The following is an 18,830-nucleotide window of genomic DNA, read 5'->3' on the forward strand; positions in this document are numbered from 1 at the left end:
TATTTCTGTAAGCATTCTAGCCATGACCACTTCCACACTTTCTAGTGGCCATCTTGTAATGCTCCATTTACAGCCCAATAAATGGGCAACTGAACTGAATAGAAACTTCACAAAAGAAGAGATACAAATGGCCAATAGATACACGAAAAGATGTTTAACATCATGAGCAATCAGGGAGATGCAAATCAAAACTACACTGAGATTCCATCTACCCCAATCAGAGTGGCAAGCATAAAGAAATCAACAACAAATGCTGGCGACGATGTGTGGAAAGAGGAACTTTTACACTGTTGTTGGGAGTGCAAAGTAGTTCAGCTGCTCTGGAGATCAGTGTGGAGATTCCCTATCCTATTCCTATGGGAATAGATCCACCATATGATCCAGCTCTACCACTCCTGGGTATTTTTCCAAAGGGGTTGAAATCAGAGAACTACAGTAACATATGCATACCTATGTTCATAGCAGCACAGTTTGTAATAGCCAAAATATGGAACCAGCCCAGGTCTTCATCAACAGATGAATGGATTACAAAATTATGGGAAATACATACAATGAAATTCTGTTCAGCTGTAAAGAAGAACAAAAATCATGGCATTCACAAGAAGATGGAAAGACCTGGAGAATATTATGTTAAGTGAGATCAGCCAAGCACAGAAAGAGAAGGGACATGTTTTCTCTAATATGCCCAAACTAGGGAGCATTGGGAATACCAGAGGGACTCCATTTAATGGAGAGGAAATCTCAGCAAAGCAAGAATTGAAAGATAGAGGAAGAAGGCTGAGGTTAATTAATGGACAAGCTACATCCGAATATGTGTAAAAGTATGAATATAACATGGTTAACCTGGACACTCATTGTTGGTGGGGGAGGGAAAGCAGAGGGGGAGAAGGCACCAAATACAGTTTAAAATGTATACCATTTTCAGTTTAAAAAAAAGAAAAAATAAGCAAATAAAATGAAATTTTCTCAATTGGACTAGATAAATGTCGTTAGGAAGATTGTCTTGGGTTCTAGGGACGGGTGTTTCCAATCCTGATTTTTTTTTTTTTTTTTTTTTTTTTTTAGTTTGCTGTTCTATACCTGTAGTCATTCTATTAATACTGATACATGATTTTTGGCTAGGGTGGGAGCAGGTGCTGGGGATTGAACCCAGGGGCATACTACCTCCGAACTACATCCCCAGCCCTTTTTATTTTGAAACAGGGTCTCACTAGGTTGCCCAGAGTCTTCCTAAGTTGCTGAGGCCAGTTTTGAACCTGCGATCCTCATTTCTCAGCCTCCCAAATACTAGGATTACTGGAGTGCCCTGGCTACCTAATTTCTTTTAACAATTAAAACTTTGGATAAGTTATCCCATTGTTCTGCCCCTAGTACCATCAGGCGAAAAACTTTGTTCTTATGCCTAGATGCTGAAACCATACTTGATTTTGACATTTTTTCTTTGAAAAATTTTTTTATTTTTATTTTTTTATTTATTTTTTTATTTTTTTTTTTTAGGTCTGGGGATGGAAGCCAGGGGCATTCGACCTCCGAGCTATATCCCCTACCCTATTTTTTATTCTTTATTTTGAAACAGGGTCTCACTAAGTTGCGGAGGGCCTCACTAAGTAGCTGAGGCTGTCCGCAAACTGCAATCCTCCAGTCTCAGCCTCCCTAATGCTGGGATTCCCTAATGCTGGGATTACAAGCGTGTGCCACCATGCCCGGCTATTTTGTTGAGTCTTTGTACTTGCATTTGAATTTAAAATACAAGTCAGGCGTGGTGGCACATGCTTGTAATCCCAGCATTCCGGAGGCAGAGACAGGAGAAACACATTGATTTATGACCCATGAACAAAGTTTGTCCCTAATCCTGAGATTCTGTGGAAAAACTTGTAAGAAAGGTAGCATCATATGTAATGTATATGTGTGTATACGTAAATATGTAAAATAGCACATTACAGTTTAATAGCATTTAGGAGTACCATTGTCCATTTCTTTTAAAAATGTGTGTTTTATTCCTAGGCCGAATACACCAAGCAATGGTAACATCTTTAAATGAAGATAATGAAAGTGTAACTGTTGAATGGATAGAAAATGGAGATACAAAAGGCAAAGAGGTATCATCACTAGGTTGAATTTTTAGTACTTCAGTCAAGATTCTGAATGTAAAACTAAGTAGAAAGTACCTAATTTTTGTATAGTACATATATTCTTTATGATACCTTCAAAAACTTTCAGATTAAAAACTTTCAGGAAAAGTTAGATTACATATTTTGAGTGATTGCACGTTAATCATGTTTACTATTAGATGAAAATGTACTATTCCTTTAACCTAGTTCATTAAATTTGAAAGTTGCTGAATAATTAGGTAATTTGATGGTTGCTATATTAGTAGCAAGTCATACTATCATTATGCTATTTTAGCTGGGTGTGGTGGTTGCATGCTTGTAATCCCAGTACTTGGGAGGCTGAGACAGGAGGATCGCTAGCCTCAGCAACTTAGGAAAACCCTTTTTCCAAATAACAAAATAGGTCTGGGAGTGTGGTCCAGAGGTAGAAGGCCTCTCGGTTTCATTCCCAGCACCACAAGAAAATAAGTAAATAAAAAATGCTATTTTAAGAAAGATTATTTGATATATGTGGATTATCATTCTAAATAGTTTGCAAAGCATTGCTATTCATTAGGTTAAATCATTTATTTACTGAGTGTAAATTTATCTGAAAATGAAAATGTCAAAATGTCTTCTCAAAATATATGTGTATGTTTCTCAACAGATTGATCTGGAGAGCATTTTTTCACTTAACCCTGACCTTGTACCTGATGAAGAAATTGAACCCAGTCCAGAAATACCTCCACCTCCAGCATCCTCAGCAAAAGTAAACAAAATTGTAAAGGTTAGTGATGAGAATTGAGAGAAAGGAGTATGTATGGCATATACCACTTCTTAAACCTTCTGGTTTAAAGTTGGTAGATTGTGAGAGTTTGTCTTAATATTGATTAGTTTGCTTTTTTTTTTTTTTTTTTTTTTTTGCTGGTCTGAGGATGGAACCCAAGGGCATTCAACCTCTGAGCTACACCCTCTACCCTATTTTTTAGTCTTTATTTTGAAATAAGGTTTCACTAAGGTGCAGAGGGCCTCACTAAGTAGCTGAAGCTATCTGCGGACCACGATCCTCCTGTCTCAGCCTCCTGAATGCTGGGATTACAAGTGTGTGCCACCACACCCGGCTACTAGTTTGCTTTTTAAGAAAAGCTTTTTGTACCATCCACATAAACAAAAGTATATAAACACTACTTTTCATGGATTGGGGTTGTCAAATTCACAATTATTAGGTAAGACTATAGAACTTTCTTAAGTAGGATGTTTTCTGAAAAACAGCTTCAAAGCAAATAGCAGTCAGTACTATTGGTTAGTAGGGTTTATCTGTTAATAAGGTTTGTGTTTTCTTTTTTTCTCTTTTTTCTTTTTGGTGGTACTAGAGATTGAACAAAGGGGCACTCTACAACCTGTGCTACACCACCCCAGCCCAATTTTATATTTTGTTTTGAAGGGATCTCACTAGGTTACTGAGAGTCTCACTAAATGCTGAGAGGCTGTCTTTGAACCTATGGGCTCCCTATCTCAGCCTCATAAGTTATGGGATTACAGGTGCTCCCCACCTGTTATCACCCAACTTGCAAATGTTTTCAAAAGAAATACATAAGACAAGACCTTGACTAAAATAGCTGTTTATTATGAATAATAAATACCTATTCCAGTGGTCTCTGTGTGTGTGTGTGTGTGTGTGTGTGTGTTACTAGGGATGAAACCCAGAGAGGCTTTCTACCTCCGGGCTATACTCCCAGACCCATTTTATATTTTATTTGGAAACAGGTCTCACTAAGTTGCTTAGATCCTCACTAAGTAGCTGAGGCTGGCTTCGAACCTGCGCGATCCTCTTGTCTCAGCCTCCCAAGCGTGGGGATTACAAGCCTGTGCCACCACGCCCGGCTTCCAGTAGTCTTTTGAAATTACAATTTTGCTATTCAAGTTTACTATACATGAAAAATGATAATAGTATAGTTTAAGCCGAGTATAGTGGTACGTGTTTATAATCCAGTACTTGGAATACTGTGACAGGAGGATCCTAAGCTGTAGGAATTTAGTGAGGCTCTCCACAACTTAGTAAGACCCTTTTTCAGATTTTAAAAAAAGCACAAAATAGGGGTGGCAGTGTAGTTTAAAAGTAGCATGCTCCTGGGTTCCACCCATGGTACCACAAAAACCAAAAAAAGAATATGGTTTAGCTACTTTGTATATTATCTGTGAAGATAAACTTTGAGACCATGCTACTTCCTGGCAGTTAAAAGCACATTATTTTTGTTGTTCTTAAAGGTAATTTCTAGCTAGGGTGTGGTGGTGCACACATGTAATCCCAGTACTTGGGAGTCTGAGACAGGAGGATTGCGGGTTCACAGCCAGCCTCAGTTACTTAATGAGGCCCTCTGCAACTTAGACCCTGTTTTAAAATTAAAAAATAAAATAGGGCTAGGAGCAGAGCTCAATGGTAGAATGCCTCCGGGTTCAGTTACCAATACCGCAAAAATAAATTATTTCTCTTCCATTCTTTGAAACCCCTTTACTATTTAAACTTTGTATGAAAATACAACTTTTGGGCGGGCGGGGGGCGGCTGGTGCTGGGGATTTTTTTGCTTACTGGGGATTCTACCTCTGAACTACACTCTCAGCCCCCTGCAAAGGGCCTAAGTAGCTAAGGCTGTTTGCGAACTGCAATTCTCTGGTCACTGCCTCCTGGATGCTGGGATTTATAAGTGTGCGCCACCATGCCCAGCTAATACAATTCTTCTTAAACCAAATAGTTATATAAATTTTCCACAATTTTTAGTTTTAGTTTTTTAAAAATATATTAATTTTTTTCTATGTTGTACTCTGCTAGACAAGTACAAAGATGAATTTGACATCACTTTCAGCCTATAGGAACTCAGTATCTTACAAAGACGACATGCATAGATATATAAATACAGTATGATAGACAAATTAACAAAACATTCTGCTTTATAAATGGTGTATGATCAGATTTTTAATTCATATATCATTAAAGCTACTTAAGCCCAGGGGCCTTCTACCTTTGGCTACACCCTAGCCCTATATTATTATTTTGAAATAAGCTCTTGCTAGGTTGATGAGCGTCTCACTGCTTATTGAGGCTGTCCTCAAACCTGCAATCTTTCTATTTCAGCCTCCCAAGTACTAGGATTACAAGTGAGTGCCACCATCTCTGGCTTAAGTGACTGTTTTATATTTAACTTCAAAACCTTGGGCAATCTTTATAGTTTATCTTTCTTGACATATCATTAGCAACTTTGGCTTTATGATATAATCATCTGAAGAATTTTTAAAAAGTACTTTCTGGGCCCCATTTCTTTTGGTACTAGAGATTGGACCCAGGGGCATTCTACATTCTGAGCTACACTACCAACTCGTTTGTTTGTTTGTTTGTTTGTTTTTAATCTTGAAACAGGGTCTTGCTAAGTTGCTGAGAATCTTGCTAAGTTACACAGGGTGGCTTCGAATGTGCAATCCTCCTATCTCAACCTCCCAAGTACTGGGATAATAGGTGTGTACCATTGTGCTCAGCTAGAACATAAACAAGAACTTGAATTTGGTAACAGGAACTTGTTAAATTATAGGTTTTCTCCATTTGTTTTTATATTACTATGTCTACTTTTGTTCAGTTAAAGAAACAGATCATGGCGTGTATATGTGAGAAATGAAGAGGAAATACAGTGAACATATTTTCTTCTTTTATAGAATCGACGGACTGTGGCATCTATTAAGAATGACCCTCCTCCAAGAGATAACAGAGGTAAAGCAAAACTTCATCTCTTAATCTTGTCTATAGACTTTTTAGTATGGGCTTTACAAGGTAAATCAAAAGTAAAACAAAAACATTACCCTTGGTATTGTGATTTGAACTTTATGTGGGTTATTTATTATTATTTATTGCAGTACTGGGGATTGAACTCAGGGGCATTCTACCTCTGAACTACACACCCCCCAGCCCTTTTTTTTATTTTTATTTTTTATTTTTTTTACGGGTCTGGGAATGGAAACTAGGGGCATTCGACCTCCGAGCTACACCCTCTGCCCTATTTTTTGTTCTTTATTTTGAAACCTGGTCTCATTGAGTTGCCAAGGGCCTCACTAAGTAGCTGAGGCTCTCCTTGGACCACATCCTCCAGTCTCAGCCTCTCAAATGCTGGGATTGCAAGCATGCGTCACCATGCCTGGCCTCTATTTTTTATTCTTTATTTTGAAACAGGGTCTCAATAAGTTGCTGAGGACCTCACTGAGTAGTTGAGGCTGTCCGCGAACCATGATCCTTCTATTTCAGCCTCCCAAATGCTGGTATTACAAGTGTGTGCCACCACGCCCAGCTTATTCTTTATTTTGAAACAGGGTGTCTCACTAAGTTGTGGATGGCCTCACTAAGTAGCTGGGGCTGTCTGTGAACCTGCAATCCTCCTGTCTCAGCCTATGTACTGGGATTACAAGTGTGCACCACCAAACCCAGCCTTATTATTATTATTTATTTTATTTTTTGTAGTACTGGGGATTGAATTCAGAGCCGCATGCATGCTAAGCAAGTGCTGTCCGACTGAGCTGTGCCCCCAGCCCTTATGTGGCTAATTTTAAGATTGACATTTTCTCAATTTCCTAATATAAGTGACAGTATTTTGTTTGTTTGTTTGTTTTTTGGTGGTACTGGGGTTCCTGGAAGCCCTTCTACCTCCGGGCTACACTCCCAGACCTATTTTATACTTTTTTTTTTTTTTTTTTTATGTGGAAACAGGGTCTCTTAAGCCAGCGCTGCTGGCTTCGAACCTGCATGATCCTCCTGTCTCCGCCTCTCAAGTGCGGGGATTACAAGCGTGCACCACCACGCCTGGCGACATTATTTTTAAAAAGGATTTTATAAATTAGATAAATATTAACTCCATGAAGTATGCAATTTTTTAGTCATCTCAGTTGATAAGTTTATAAATTAGAAGAGAGAAAGAAGGAATGGGGACAGAATCAGCTAATAGATTTCACAAGGGTAAATTTAGTCATCACAGTGTTTAATTACCTGACTAAAGAGCTTCCAAAAAATATTATGGTCACTGTCAGAGTCAGTGACACAAAAGTATAAATTGTAGTAAATCAAACCTCTCACATGCTTTCAGCAGGCAATATAAAACACAATATGTTTTCTACTGTTTAGTTCAGACTACTGTATCTGTTTCATTTTATTGTACATATGGATGATAGGACAGGATGGGCAGATGTTTTCAGAGGAGAGGTTTGAGGTAGAAGGGACAGTCTTTCCTTGAACATCTGTCTTTTGAGTCCTGTGAAATTTTGTATTTCCTTATAAAATTTGCTATTTAACATCATGTTTCTTTTTCTATTTTTATAACATCTACAATGAGGAAATTCTCTTCTGAAGAGTTGTATATTTGAAGAACAAAGAATAAGTCTTGGGATATAAAGAGGGTTGGAGAGATTTTAAGGTTTTGTTTTTTGTGTACCTGAATAGTGTCAGTTTTTCAGAATGAGTCCTTTTTAATATTTATGTTTTGTATACATATTTTAGGAAAATTCCTTTGTAGTCTGAGATCTTAAGACATGGAAGAGTTCTCACATATATTTTTAAATCTTAAAAGTAAAATATGCTTTTGGTTTTTATATAAATTATTCATTGCATTTTATAGCTAAAATTACATTGGTGGAAGCTAAGTCTACACATATTACTTTGAAAACCTTTTTTATTATTGTCAGCTTATTGAACAGAACTCATTGTTTTATATCCTATTTATACACATAAGTAGAAAACTTTTACAGTTTGTTAAAGGTATTATGTAAGTATTGAGTCTTTCTATGTCATTTACTTTTACCAGGGTTAGCTTTTACTGATTTTCTGTTTTGAATTTAAAAATTTTCTTACAGTGGTTGGTTCTGCACGTGCACGGCCTAGTCAACTTCCTGAACAGTCTTCCTCTGCACAACAGAATGGTAGTGTTTCAGATATATCTCCAGTTCAAGCTGCAAAAAAGGAATTTGGACCCCCTTGTATGTAAATCACGTATCAAGGATTCAGTCATTTTTAGGCATACATGTTTTCTCTCTTGGTCATTGTCATAAATCCTCAAATGGTAAACAGTCTAATTGTGAACTTAATTTCACATTTCATTTTATCACTTTGGAAAATTTGACAAAGTTTCAGTTACTTTAGATATGAAATTCTGGCCAGATACAATTTTTCAGATGTTATAAGATAAACATCTTTCAATTCAGAGACCTGTACTTCTAAACCAAGAGATGGCATGTATCAATATGTTTGAGTCATTTTTTTCTTGACTCATTTGTATATTGTCCTATCCCTGGTTCTGTTAAAGCAGCTCATAAGTCAAACTCACACCAGTGTGCCTTGTCACTGTATTTTTTTGTACATGTGGTGAAATTATTCATAAAATTTTTGTGTACCACCATATTACTCTTAAAAAAAACTATACTTCTACAGCTCATCTGTTTCTTATAGCACGTAGAAAATCTAATTGTGTGAAAGAAGTGGAAAAATTGCAAGAAAAAAGAGAAAAAAGGAGATTGCAACAGCAAGAACTTAGAGAAAAAAGAGCCCAGGTTTGTAACAAACATATTTTGTTTCCAACTAAAGACTAAGCTATATCAGTGAAAGTGATTGACTTGTGAAAAAATAATAGAGGCATTAATTTTAAAGAGCTTAAAATGATTCCTTAATATTGAGGAATCATGTAAACTTTTATGAAAATAAATTACCATTAACAGATTTTTATTGCATGTACTTTTCATGTTTTAATGGGTGTTTAGCCCCAGTTCTATTTTTATAGCTCTTGTGTTTAAAGAATGTTTAAATACTATTTGGCACAAGGAAAGGAGGGGAATTTGTGTTTCAACTTATACTAATATTGAGAGTGGGCCTTTCTTGTGTGCCTCTCTTGTTGAGAGTGTAGCTCAGAGGTAGAATGCCCCTGAGTTCCATCCTCAGTACCACAATAAAATAAATAAATAAATATTAAAAGACTAAAAAATAGGGCTGGGAGTGTAGCTTGTAGGTACAGTGCCTCTGAGTTTCATCCCCAGTACCACCAAAAAAAAAAAAAAAAAAAATTTTATAGCAATGGAACAAATGCATAGAAAACTGGTCTTTAAACTTTTACAGATCTGGCATTTGGGAGGTTGAGACAGGAGGATAGTAGTTCAAGGACAGCCTCAGCTACTTAGTGAGGCTTTTTGCAACTCAGTGAGACCCTGTTTCCAAATGAAGAATAAAAAATAGGGCTGGAAGTGTAGCTCAGCGGAAGAATGCTCCTGGGTTCCATCCCCAGTATTGCAAAAAACAAACAAACAAACTTTTTTACAGATCTAGAAGTTTTGTTAATTACCTATAGCTCGTATAATGTGCTTTAGTATTATATCTATTTCTAGTCTCAGAACATATCTTCTATAGTAAAACAAGTTTGTTTATTTAGTGGTATATTCAAATGCCCCATCATGTTAGACTACCAGTTCATTCATATATTGTATTGTGGATTTTGAACCCAGTATAATATTCAAAGTGGCCAGGGTATGGTGGCACATGCCTGTAATTCCAGTACTTGGGAGAATGAGACAGGAAGATTGCAGGTTCAAGGCCAGCCTTTTGAAACAAGACCTTGTTTCAAAACAAAAAAATAGAAAGGGCTGGTAGGTTGGAGATGGAATGCCCCTTAGTTCAATTCCCAGGACCACAAAAATAAAATAATAATATTCAAAGTGAATAAATATCAGCTTGTGTCTGAAAATTATCTGAGACTGACTAGTAGAGTTTTGAAATAAGTAATACACAAAACAGACATTTACTGATAACTTAGCATAGATGCCACCTGGTGTTTTCTTTGGGTACTTCATAATACTTAAACATTTCTTTCTCTGATCTCGTGAATCTCTTTTCATATTCTACTGCTTAGTTGACATAGTTGGTATTATTTCCTAGAAGGTTAATTGAAAGTAAGTTTCAGTAATGATTATGAAATTTGTATTCAGAGAAAATTGAATATGATTTATGAAAATTTTCACTTAGAATGTTCAATTATTCACACCTGGGAGAGGCTTTTGACTATTGATATTTGTAATTGAATCTGAACTTTATCCATTTTGAAGCAAAATAAATTGCAGTTATCATTCAACAATTTGAATTTAAATTTTTTTAATTATCTTGACTTGCCAGGCTTGGTGGCATATGCCTGGAATCCCAGTATTTAAAGGGGGAATTGCAGGTTTAATGCCAGCCTCATTAACTTAGCAAGACCCTGTTTTAAAATTTAAAAAATGAAAAGGCCTGAGGTTGTAGCTTGAAGTTAGGATGTTTCTGTGTTCAATCCAGAGTACCAGATAAATAAGCAGTCTTTGGTTTGATTTCTCTAAGTTCTGTTCTGTCATTTTGGGGTTGTTTTACCATACCTTAGTGTTTTTACCATACCTTAGTATTTACTTTAGAGTTAACAAAAATAGGACATGAACCTAAATAAATCTACATTCCATTTTTCTAAAACACTAAACAAAGCATTTAGAAGATTTTGCATGTAAAACGGATTTTTTTTTAGTAATTGAACTTCTAGAGTTCTTTGCTAGTAGTACTTTAAATGAGTACTTTTTCTCTTGTTCCATTTTCTAGGATACAGTATATATGAGATTTCTTAACTAGTTAAAGAGCTGTTTTAAGAGAGAATCTTTGACGTTAACAGGATGCATATAGACTAATAGAGTGTTTTTAATATGAAAATGATTCTGAACATACTAAATCTTAATTGTAAAATTTATATATTGCATGTTCAATTCGAATTTGGGCTTGGTTATGATAAATGACACTCTTAATTGTAATTTTTAAACCTTACATATAACAAAAAATATATATATAGCAGTATTATAATAAATAACAAATGCTTTCTTTCTTCTAATAGGATGTTGATGCTACGAATCCAAATTATGAAATTATGTGTATGATCAGAGACTTTAGAGGAAGTTTGGATTATAGACCATTAACAACAGCAGATCCTGTAAGATTCTCCATCTTAAACCATTCCTTTTTGGACTGTTTATGAGCATTGTATTGATCTACTCAAATTCTTATTTTAATATTTTTTTCTTAAGGGAATTCCTCATTTTCTTTCTTTCTTTCTTTTTTTTTTTTTTGGTAATGGGGATGGAACCCTTCTCTGGGCTACACTCCCAGACCTATTTTATACTTTTTATTTGGAAACAGGGTCTCTTAAGCCAGCAAAGCTGGCTTCGAACCTGCGCGATCCTCCTGTCTCTGCCTCCCAAGCACGGGGATTAATTTATTTTTTATTTTATTTTATTTTTTGGTGGTACTGGGGGTGGAACCCAGAGGCTTTCTACCTCTGGGCTATATTCCCAGACCTATTTTATATTTTATTTGGACAAAGGGTATCACTAAGTTGCTGAGCACCTCACCTCACAGTAGCTGAGGCTGGCTTTGAACCTGTGCAATCTTCCTGTCCAAAGTGTGGGGAATACAAGAGTGTACCACCACACCCAGCTAGGTATGTTCTTTTTTTTAAAACAAAGACTTCTTGTCTTTGGAAAGGTAGAACAACACTTTTGGCAGGAAATAAGACCCAGTTTAGGTTGACATAGTGGTACATACCTGTAATCTCAATACTTGGGAGGCTGCTGAGACAGGAGGATTACAGGTTGGAGGGAAGCCTTAGCAAGTAGTGAAACTCCTTTCAACCTAGTGAGACCCTGTTTCAAAATAAAAATAAAAAATAGGGCTGAGGATGTAGTTCGGAGGTAGAATGCCCCAGGTTTCAATCCAGAGTGTGTGTGTGTGTGTGTGTGTGTGTGTGTGTGTGTGTCTCTTTCTGATCATCACTTTTATTTTTATCTTAATTCCAAGCTTGCATTACAACTCTTTTAGTGTAGACTGTAGATCCCACCATCATCCCAATTCATTATTAATTTGTTGTTCTAAAGTGTTATTCTTGCTTTTAATGTTAAGTGATATTTGTTGGAACCTGCCAAGAACCAAAAATCCAGTGATGAAAAATGTTTTTGGTCTTAATATTAAGCTCCCTCTCTGTCATAGATTAAGAATTTCTTATGTAGAAAATATTTTTATGAGTGGTGGTTCTTAAGAAAAATAATCTGCCCGACCCAGCATAAACAGATAGGAGTTGGTTACAAAAAATACATGTGTTAGACAGTTTTATTATATAGAATTTAATAGATTTTTTTCTAACATTTATATTTCATATATTTTAGGCCTTGCTACACCTCCATGTGTTGTTTTACCTACTATACGTAAGCCCATGTTTTAGGACAGGCAGACTGACAAAGTTTTTTGAACTGTGCCTGATGATAGTAGATGTTATTGGCTTTCAAGTTCCTGCTTTGTATTAATTATTAAAGAAGGCATGTTGTGAGGACATTAGTTTTATGAAAAATATTTGTGTATAAGAATTGTCATGTTTATAAAACTTGATTATTTTGCTCAGTAATCTTTAGAGAATACAATTTTTGCTTATAAGGATCTTTATAAAACAACTTTGCTATAATCACTTGAAAATACACTACTTGGTAGAAGATAAATATTCACTTCAGTTGCATACAACTCTTCTTAAAGTGAATAAGGCACCTTTCTAACATGAACTTAATGCCAAGAGTAGTAGTACTCTACAAAATTATTTCCTAAGGTAGTGGACAAGTTTTCATTATATTTAAAAGTCTTGAAATAATTGTCTGACAACCATTAAAATTCATGCAAAGCTTGCTTTTAAGCTTACCTATCATATGTATGCTATGTATAAATTTCTTAAAAGCTCTGGAAAAGAAGCATTGCATAATTTACTTTCTATTATATATCACTGATAATCACTGATAAAATACTTTTTATTTCTAGATTGATGAACATAGGATATGTGTTTGTGTGAGAAAACGACCACTCAATAAAAAAGGTATGATATTTACTTAGTTCTAAAAAACTTAATTTTCTCTTGTGTGCAGTGTTGTAAATCATTTGTTTTCATTTGAATATTAAGTGTTATGCAGATCTGTGTCTAAACCTGTTGGTTGTGGCTTTGTAAAGCATTACTCTTTTTTTTTAAATGGTACTGAGGATGGAACCCAGGGGCATTCTACCTCTGAGAGACACCCCCAGCTCTAATTTTTTATTCCCTTTTTTTTTTTTTTTTCTTGCAGTACTGGGGAAGGGGCATTTTACCTCCAAGCTGCAGCTCTAGTTCTTTTTTTTTTTTTTTTTTTTTTTTTTTTGTGTGTGTGTGTGTGTGTGGTACTGGGGTTACTGGAAGCCCTTCTACCTCCGGGCTACACTCCCAGACCTTTTTTTTTTTTTTTTTTTAATTTGGAAATAGGGTCTCTTAAGCCAGCGAGGCTGGCTCCGAACCAGCGTGATCCTCCTGTCTCCGCCTCCCAAGCGTGGGGATTACAAGCATGCGCCACCACGCCCAGCTCCAGCCCTATTTTTTATTCTTTATTTTGAAATAGGGTCTCACTAAGTTGCAGAGGGCCTCACTAAGTAGCTGAGGCTGTCCACTAACTGCGATCCTCCAGTCTCCGCCTCCCGAATGCTGGGATTACAATCGTGTGCCACCACGCCCAGCCTCTATTCTTGGCTTTTGCTTCACAGAAATCTTGATTCTTTCATTTTGCTATTGAATTAATTTGTCTTATTGAATGGCATATTTATGGGATACTGTCGTTGTATTCACACATCTTACTACTTTTGAAATTCTTACTAAAAATTACTTATGTACATTAAATGCTGTGTAAATTACTGAACATTGATTTCATTTACTCTTTTAGAAACGCAAATGAAAGATCTTGATGTAATCACAATTCCCAGTAAAGATGTTGTAATGGTACACGAACCCAAGCAAAAAGTAGATTTAACAAGGTACCTAGAAAACCAAACATTTCGTTTTGATTATGCCTTTGATGACTCAGCTCCTAATGAAATGGTTTACCGGTAGGTAAATTTATTTAAAATCAGAATTTTGTTCTTAAACTGTTTTCCCCACCACCTTGTGTCTTAAAATGGTTTTTGATACAGCACTCCAGAGGTATAATGAGTATTTCATTCTGAGTTTAAATGAAGAAAATGTAATAAAACTCTTTAATGACTATTAACACTTGTTCTCCATAATGCTTCCCGAAACATAGTTTTTATTGCTAATTGTTACTTCACCTATTATATACATGTCACAGACCACATACACATGTGGATACTATGAAACATGTGGGTAATAATCCGGAAAATGTTAATATAACCTTTAGGAATAGGATGTGGTATGAAGAATATTTTTAACTTTTATGTTATTTGTTTTTTTGTTTGTGGAACTGGGGCTGGAACCCAGGGGCATTCTACCTCTGAGCTACACCCTTAGCCCTATTTTTTAGTCTTTTTATTTTTTGAAACAGGGTCTTACTGAGTTGCAAAGGGCCTCACTAAGTAGCTGAGGGTGTCTGTTAACCGCGATCTTCTGGTCTCAGCCTCCCAAATGCAGGGATTACAAGCGTGCACCACCACGCCGGGCTAACTTTTATGTTTTAATCGCTTCACTAGTAAATAAATTTGGAATCCCTTTTGTATACCTCAATAGTTCGGTTTCTTTTTTAAATCTTTTTTAGCATGGACTACTTTCTAAGGTTAAACAGTTCAGTAAATCTACCTAACATTTGCTTAACCTTTATTGTTCTTTAAACTTGGGAATAGTTTCAACACATGAGATTCTTAATTCTTGTACATTCAACTTAAAAACAATTCAATCTTACATATATAAGAGTTTTATTAGCAGAGAAGTTTAATGTATAAAACTGCTTTGCAGTTACTTGAATGAACCATGGTTTGTTTGCCCTTGTATTTTATAAAAATGCCTAGAAAGCAGAAGAGTTAATAATAATCCTAATTGAAGGTATTACAAATAGCTGAGTGTGATCTGTGTAATCCCAGTACTTGGAAAGCTGAAAACTGGAGGGTCCATGTTCAAGGCCAATACTCGGTAACTTAATGAAACACTGTTGCAAAAAATAAAAATAAAAAGGGCCCAGTGTACTGGTGCACACCCATAATCACAAATTCAAGGACAGTTTTAGCAGCAACCTAGGGAAACCCTGTTTCAAAAACAAAGTATAGAAAGAGATAGAGGTGGAGGCCAGAGGTAGAATGCCTTTGAGTTCAATTCTCAGTATCACAAATAAGGCTGAGGGTAAAGCTCAATGATAGAATGTCTCTGGGTTTAGTCCCTGTTATCACATATAGACACAAAAACGTATTACAAATGAAATACAGTTAGACTGATTTCAATGATCTTTAATCCCAGTCAACTGGAAGTTTAGTTATAAAGAATAAAGACAAAATTAAAGACTGTATGAATGCTACATGGAAAGATATGAAGAATGTTTTTAGAATGAATTATAATAGTAAATTTTTTATTATAAATTTATAAATTTTTATATAGTAAATATAATAATTTTTAGCTTTTGGCAAATGTAATTCTCTACTTCCCCTTACTCCCTTTTCTACCTCTGCCTCATAAAATTTAAGTTTGTTTGACTTGTAAGTTTTCAAGTAATCATTATACAGATACATTTCTCTTTGTGGTAGATTTAGTAAATGTTCTGTTTCACCCAATATTATTCTTAATTTTACTAGTACTTATTTTCTGTACTTTTATGGATTGATAAATTAGATTTTTTTTTTTTTTTTTTTCGGTGTTGAGGATTGAACTCATGGGCATTCTACCTCCAAGCTACACCCCTAGCTCCCCACCCCCCCCCCTTTTTTTTTTTTTTTGGTGGAACCAAGGGGCTTTCTATCTCCGGGAATACTCCCAGATCTATTTTATATTTTATTTGGAAACAGGGTCTCACTAAGTTGCTGAGACGCCTCACTAAGTAGCTGAGGCTGGCTTTGAACCTGTGCGATCCTCCTGTCTCAGTCTCCCAAGCACAGGGATTATAAGCGTGTGCCACCATGCCCAGGTTATTCTTTATTTTGAAACAGGGCCTCACTGAGTTTCAAAGAGCCTCACTAAGTAGCTGAGGCTGGCTGCGAACCGCAATCCTCCTGTCTCAGGCTCCTGAATGCTGGGATTACAAGTGTGCACCACCATGCCTGGCTCTTTTTTTATCTTCTTTGTTTTGTGGGTCTGGGGATGGAATCCAGGGGCATTTGACCTCCAAGCTACACCCCTGCCCTATTTTTTTTATTCCTTATTTTGAAACTGGGTCTCACTGAGTTGCAGAGAACCTCACTAAGTAGCTGAGGCTGTCCACGAACCTCGATCCTCTGGTCTCAGCCTCCCAAATGCTGGGATTACAAGCATGCGCCACCATGCCCGGTTCTCTTTTTCTTGTTGTTTTTGTTTCATACTTTTCTTCAGTTTTGTCTTAATTTTCTTTTAGCAGACCTATATAAAGTATTCGAGTTAGAGATTTCTCTTTTATGTTTGTTTATTTAAATTTTTATTTTTAGCCTGGCATGGTGGCGCACACTGTAATCCAAGTACTTTCTTTGGGAGACTAAAACAGGAGATTCACAGCTACTTAGTGAGGCCCTCTGCAACTTAGTGAGAGTTGCAGAGGGCCTCACTAAGTAGCTGAGACTAGCCTTGAACCCAGATCGTCCTGTCTCAGCCTCCTAAATGCTGGGATTACAAGGGTGCGCCACCACATCTGGCTTTGTTACCATTTTTTAATAGAATTATTGATTAAAATTATGCTTTCAATAGCTCTGAGCAATTCTGGGGTATGGTTGTTTAAAATTAAAGATTTGCATAATATCTTGCCATATGCTTTATATTACTTGGTATTTGTTACCCACTATTATTTTATTTGTTATCAGTTACAACTTAAATTTATTTGTGACAAGCTCCAACTGATGCATTTTATTTTTAAGGTTTACTGCTCGACCACTAGTGGAAACTATATTTGAAAGGGGAATGGCTACATGCTTTGCTTATGGGCAGACTGGAAGTGGAAAAACTCATGTAAGTAATTCATTGAAGTTAAATCCTCTTGTGATGTTATAGTCTTTTTCTTATAGTTTAATTCTAAGATCTAAATTCTGAAAACATATTCCTGTCCTGAATAATGTTTATTATTATTTATTTTATTTTTTCAATGGATAGACAATGGGTGGTGACTTTTCAGGAAAGAACCAAGATTGTTCTAAAGGAATTTATGCATTAGCTGGTAAGTGCCCTTTATGCACGTAATTTGTAATATTATTTTTGGATATAACTAAGGTGTTTTTTAAATAAAGCTTTAAATTCTGTTCAGCAACTTTGACGCTATATTTACTATATATGATGTCAGTTGTTAGAGTATCAAATTACTAGAAAAAACCCTAAGTGACAATGATCTTTTTATCAGTATAGTCTGGCATATTGTTGAATATGAGTATAAATTTTTGAATGGCTCAATTGTAAAAACTTTTGTTTGGTATGATTATGAAAATGACCTTATTCTTAGCTGGGGATGGTGGTGCACACTTGTAATCCCAGCATTTGGGAGGCTGAGACAGGAGGATCATGGTTTGTGGCCAGCCTTGGTAATTACTTAATGAGTCCCTTTGCAACTTGGTGAGACCCTGTTTCAAAATAAAGAATAAAAAATAGAGCTGCGGGTGTAGCTCAGAGGTAGAATACCCCTGGCATCCATCCCCAGTACTAAAAAAAAGAAAAGAAAAAAAAATGGTCTTATGCTTACCACTTATAATTTTATGTTATTTATAAGCAGTAGCATCCTTATATGGAATATAAAGAAGAGTAACTTCTGTAAACTATTTTTGTCAAGTATATATTCACTTTAATTTTTATCTTTATTATTGATGTTACCATCCTAGGTAACTTTACCAATAGAAAATCTGTATTGTATTTTAAAAATATTTTATCTTAACAATTTTCTGTATATGAAATTCTTAATAGCTCGAGATGTCTTTTTAATGCTAAAGAAGCCAAACTATAAGAAGCTAGAACTTCAAGTATATGCAACTTTTTTTGAAATTTATAGTGGAAAGGTATGTGGAAACTTTAAAAAAAATGTTAATTAAAATTATAAAATTTTTGCCATTTTAATTGTACAATTTATTGGCATTGGGTATATTCATATTTTATCACAACTTCTGCCACAAACTATATGTATTTGGAATATTATGTTAGAATTTCTATCTTAAGATTTAAAAGTTATTTGAAGTTGTCAGTATTATTGAGCATTATTCTAATAATTACTATTTTCATATTTGAAATTATTGTCAGGTTCTGAGTGACTTAATTTTATAGGACTGCTTGTTTTTCTTTTAAAGCTGGTTTTCTCATTTGAATGGTTTTTCATAGGTGTTTGACTTGCTAAATAGGAAAACAAAATTAAGAGTTCTGGAAGATGGAAAACAGCAGGTTCAAGTGGTGGGGTTACAGGAACGGGAGGTCAAATGTGTTGAAGATGTACTGAAGCTTATTGATATAGGCAACAGTTGCAGGTAAATCTCATTTTAATTAAGAAAGGGAAACTTCAGTTTTATTTATTTATTTTTATTCTAGTTTTGAGCTACAATCCTAGTCCTATTTTATTCTTTATTTTGAAACAGGGTCTCACTAATTTACAGAGGGCCTCATAAGTTTCTGAGGCTGGCCTTGAAACCTGTGATCTTCCTGTCTCAGCCTCCCAAGTCCTGGGATTACAAGCATGCACCACCATGCCTGGTTAAACTTCAGTTTTAGGTACTATGAGTATAGCACAAAACAA

The 18,830-nt window shown here is 35.6% G+C and overlaps 1 protein-coding gene across 4 annotated transcripts in view; it reads left to right on the plus strand.

Annotated features, from left to right (window-relative positions):
* Positions 1-18,830, plus strand: part of KIF2A (kinesin family member 2A) — a gene marked incomplete at both ends in the record, with an annotated part of 62,188 nt that overhangs the window by 20,770 nt on the left and 22,588 nt on the right. For 2 of the 4 annotated variants that reach the window (XM_080695018.1, XM_080695020.1), the window contains 12 exons: positions 2,005-2,099; positions 2,758-2,877; positions 5,796-5,850; positions 7,974-8,096; positions 8,566-8,666; positions 11,006-11,101; positions 12,967-13,021; positions 13,890-14,052; positions 16,984-17,074; positions 17,216-17,279; positions 18,014-18,105; positions 18,422-18,564. In XM_080695018.1, coding sequence (XP_080551144.1) covers positions 2,005-2,099; positions 2,758-2,877; positions 5,796-5,850; positions 7,974-8,096; positions 8,566-8,666; positions 11,006-11,101; positions 12,967-13,021; positions 13,890-14,052; positions 16,984-17,074; positions 17,216-17,279; positions 18,014-18,105; positions 18,422-18,564 — 1,198 coding nt within the window. The remainder of the gene's footprint in view (positions 1-2,004; positions 2,100-2,757; positions 2,878-5,795; positions 5,851-7,973; positions 8,097-8,565; positions 8,667-11,005; positions 11,102-12,966; positions 13,022-13,889; positions 14,053-16,983; positions 17,075-17,215; positions 17,280-18,013; positions 18,106-18,421; positions 18,565-18,830) is intronic. The other 2 variants (XM_080695019.1, XM_080695021.1) reach the window with 1 other exon arrangement.

The sequence above is a fragment of the Muscardinus avellanarius genome (genome assembly GCF_963383645.1).
Source record: "Muscardinus avellanarius genome assembly, chromosome: 1".
NCBI classification, from domain to species: domain Eukaryota; kingdom Metazoa; phylum Chordata; class Mammalia; order Rodentia; family Gliridae; genus Muscardinus; species Muscardinus avellanarius.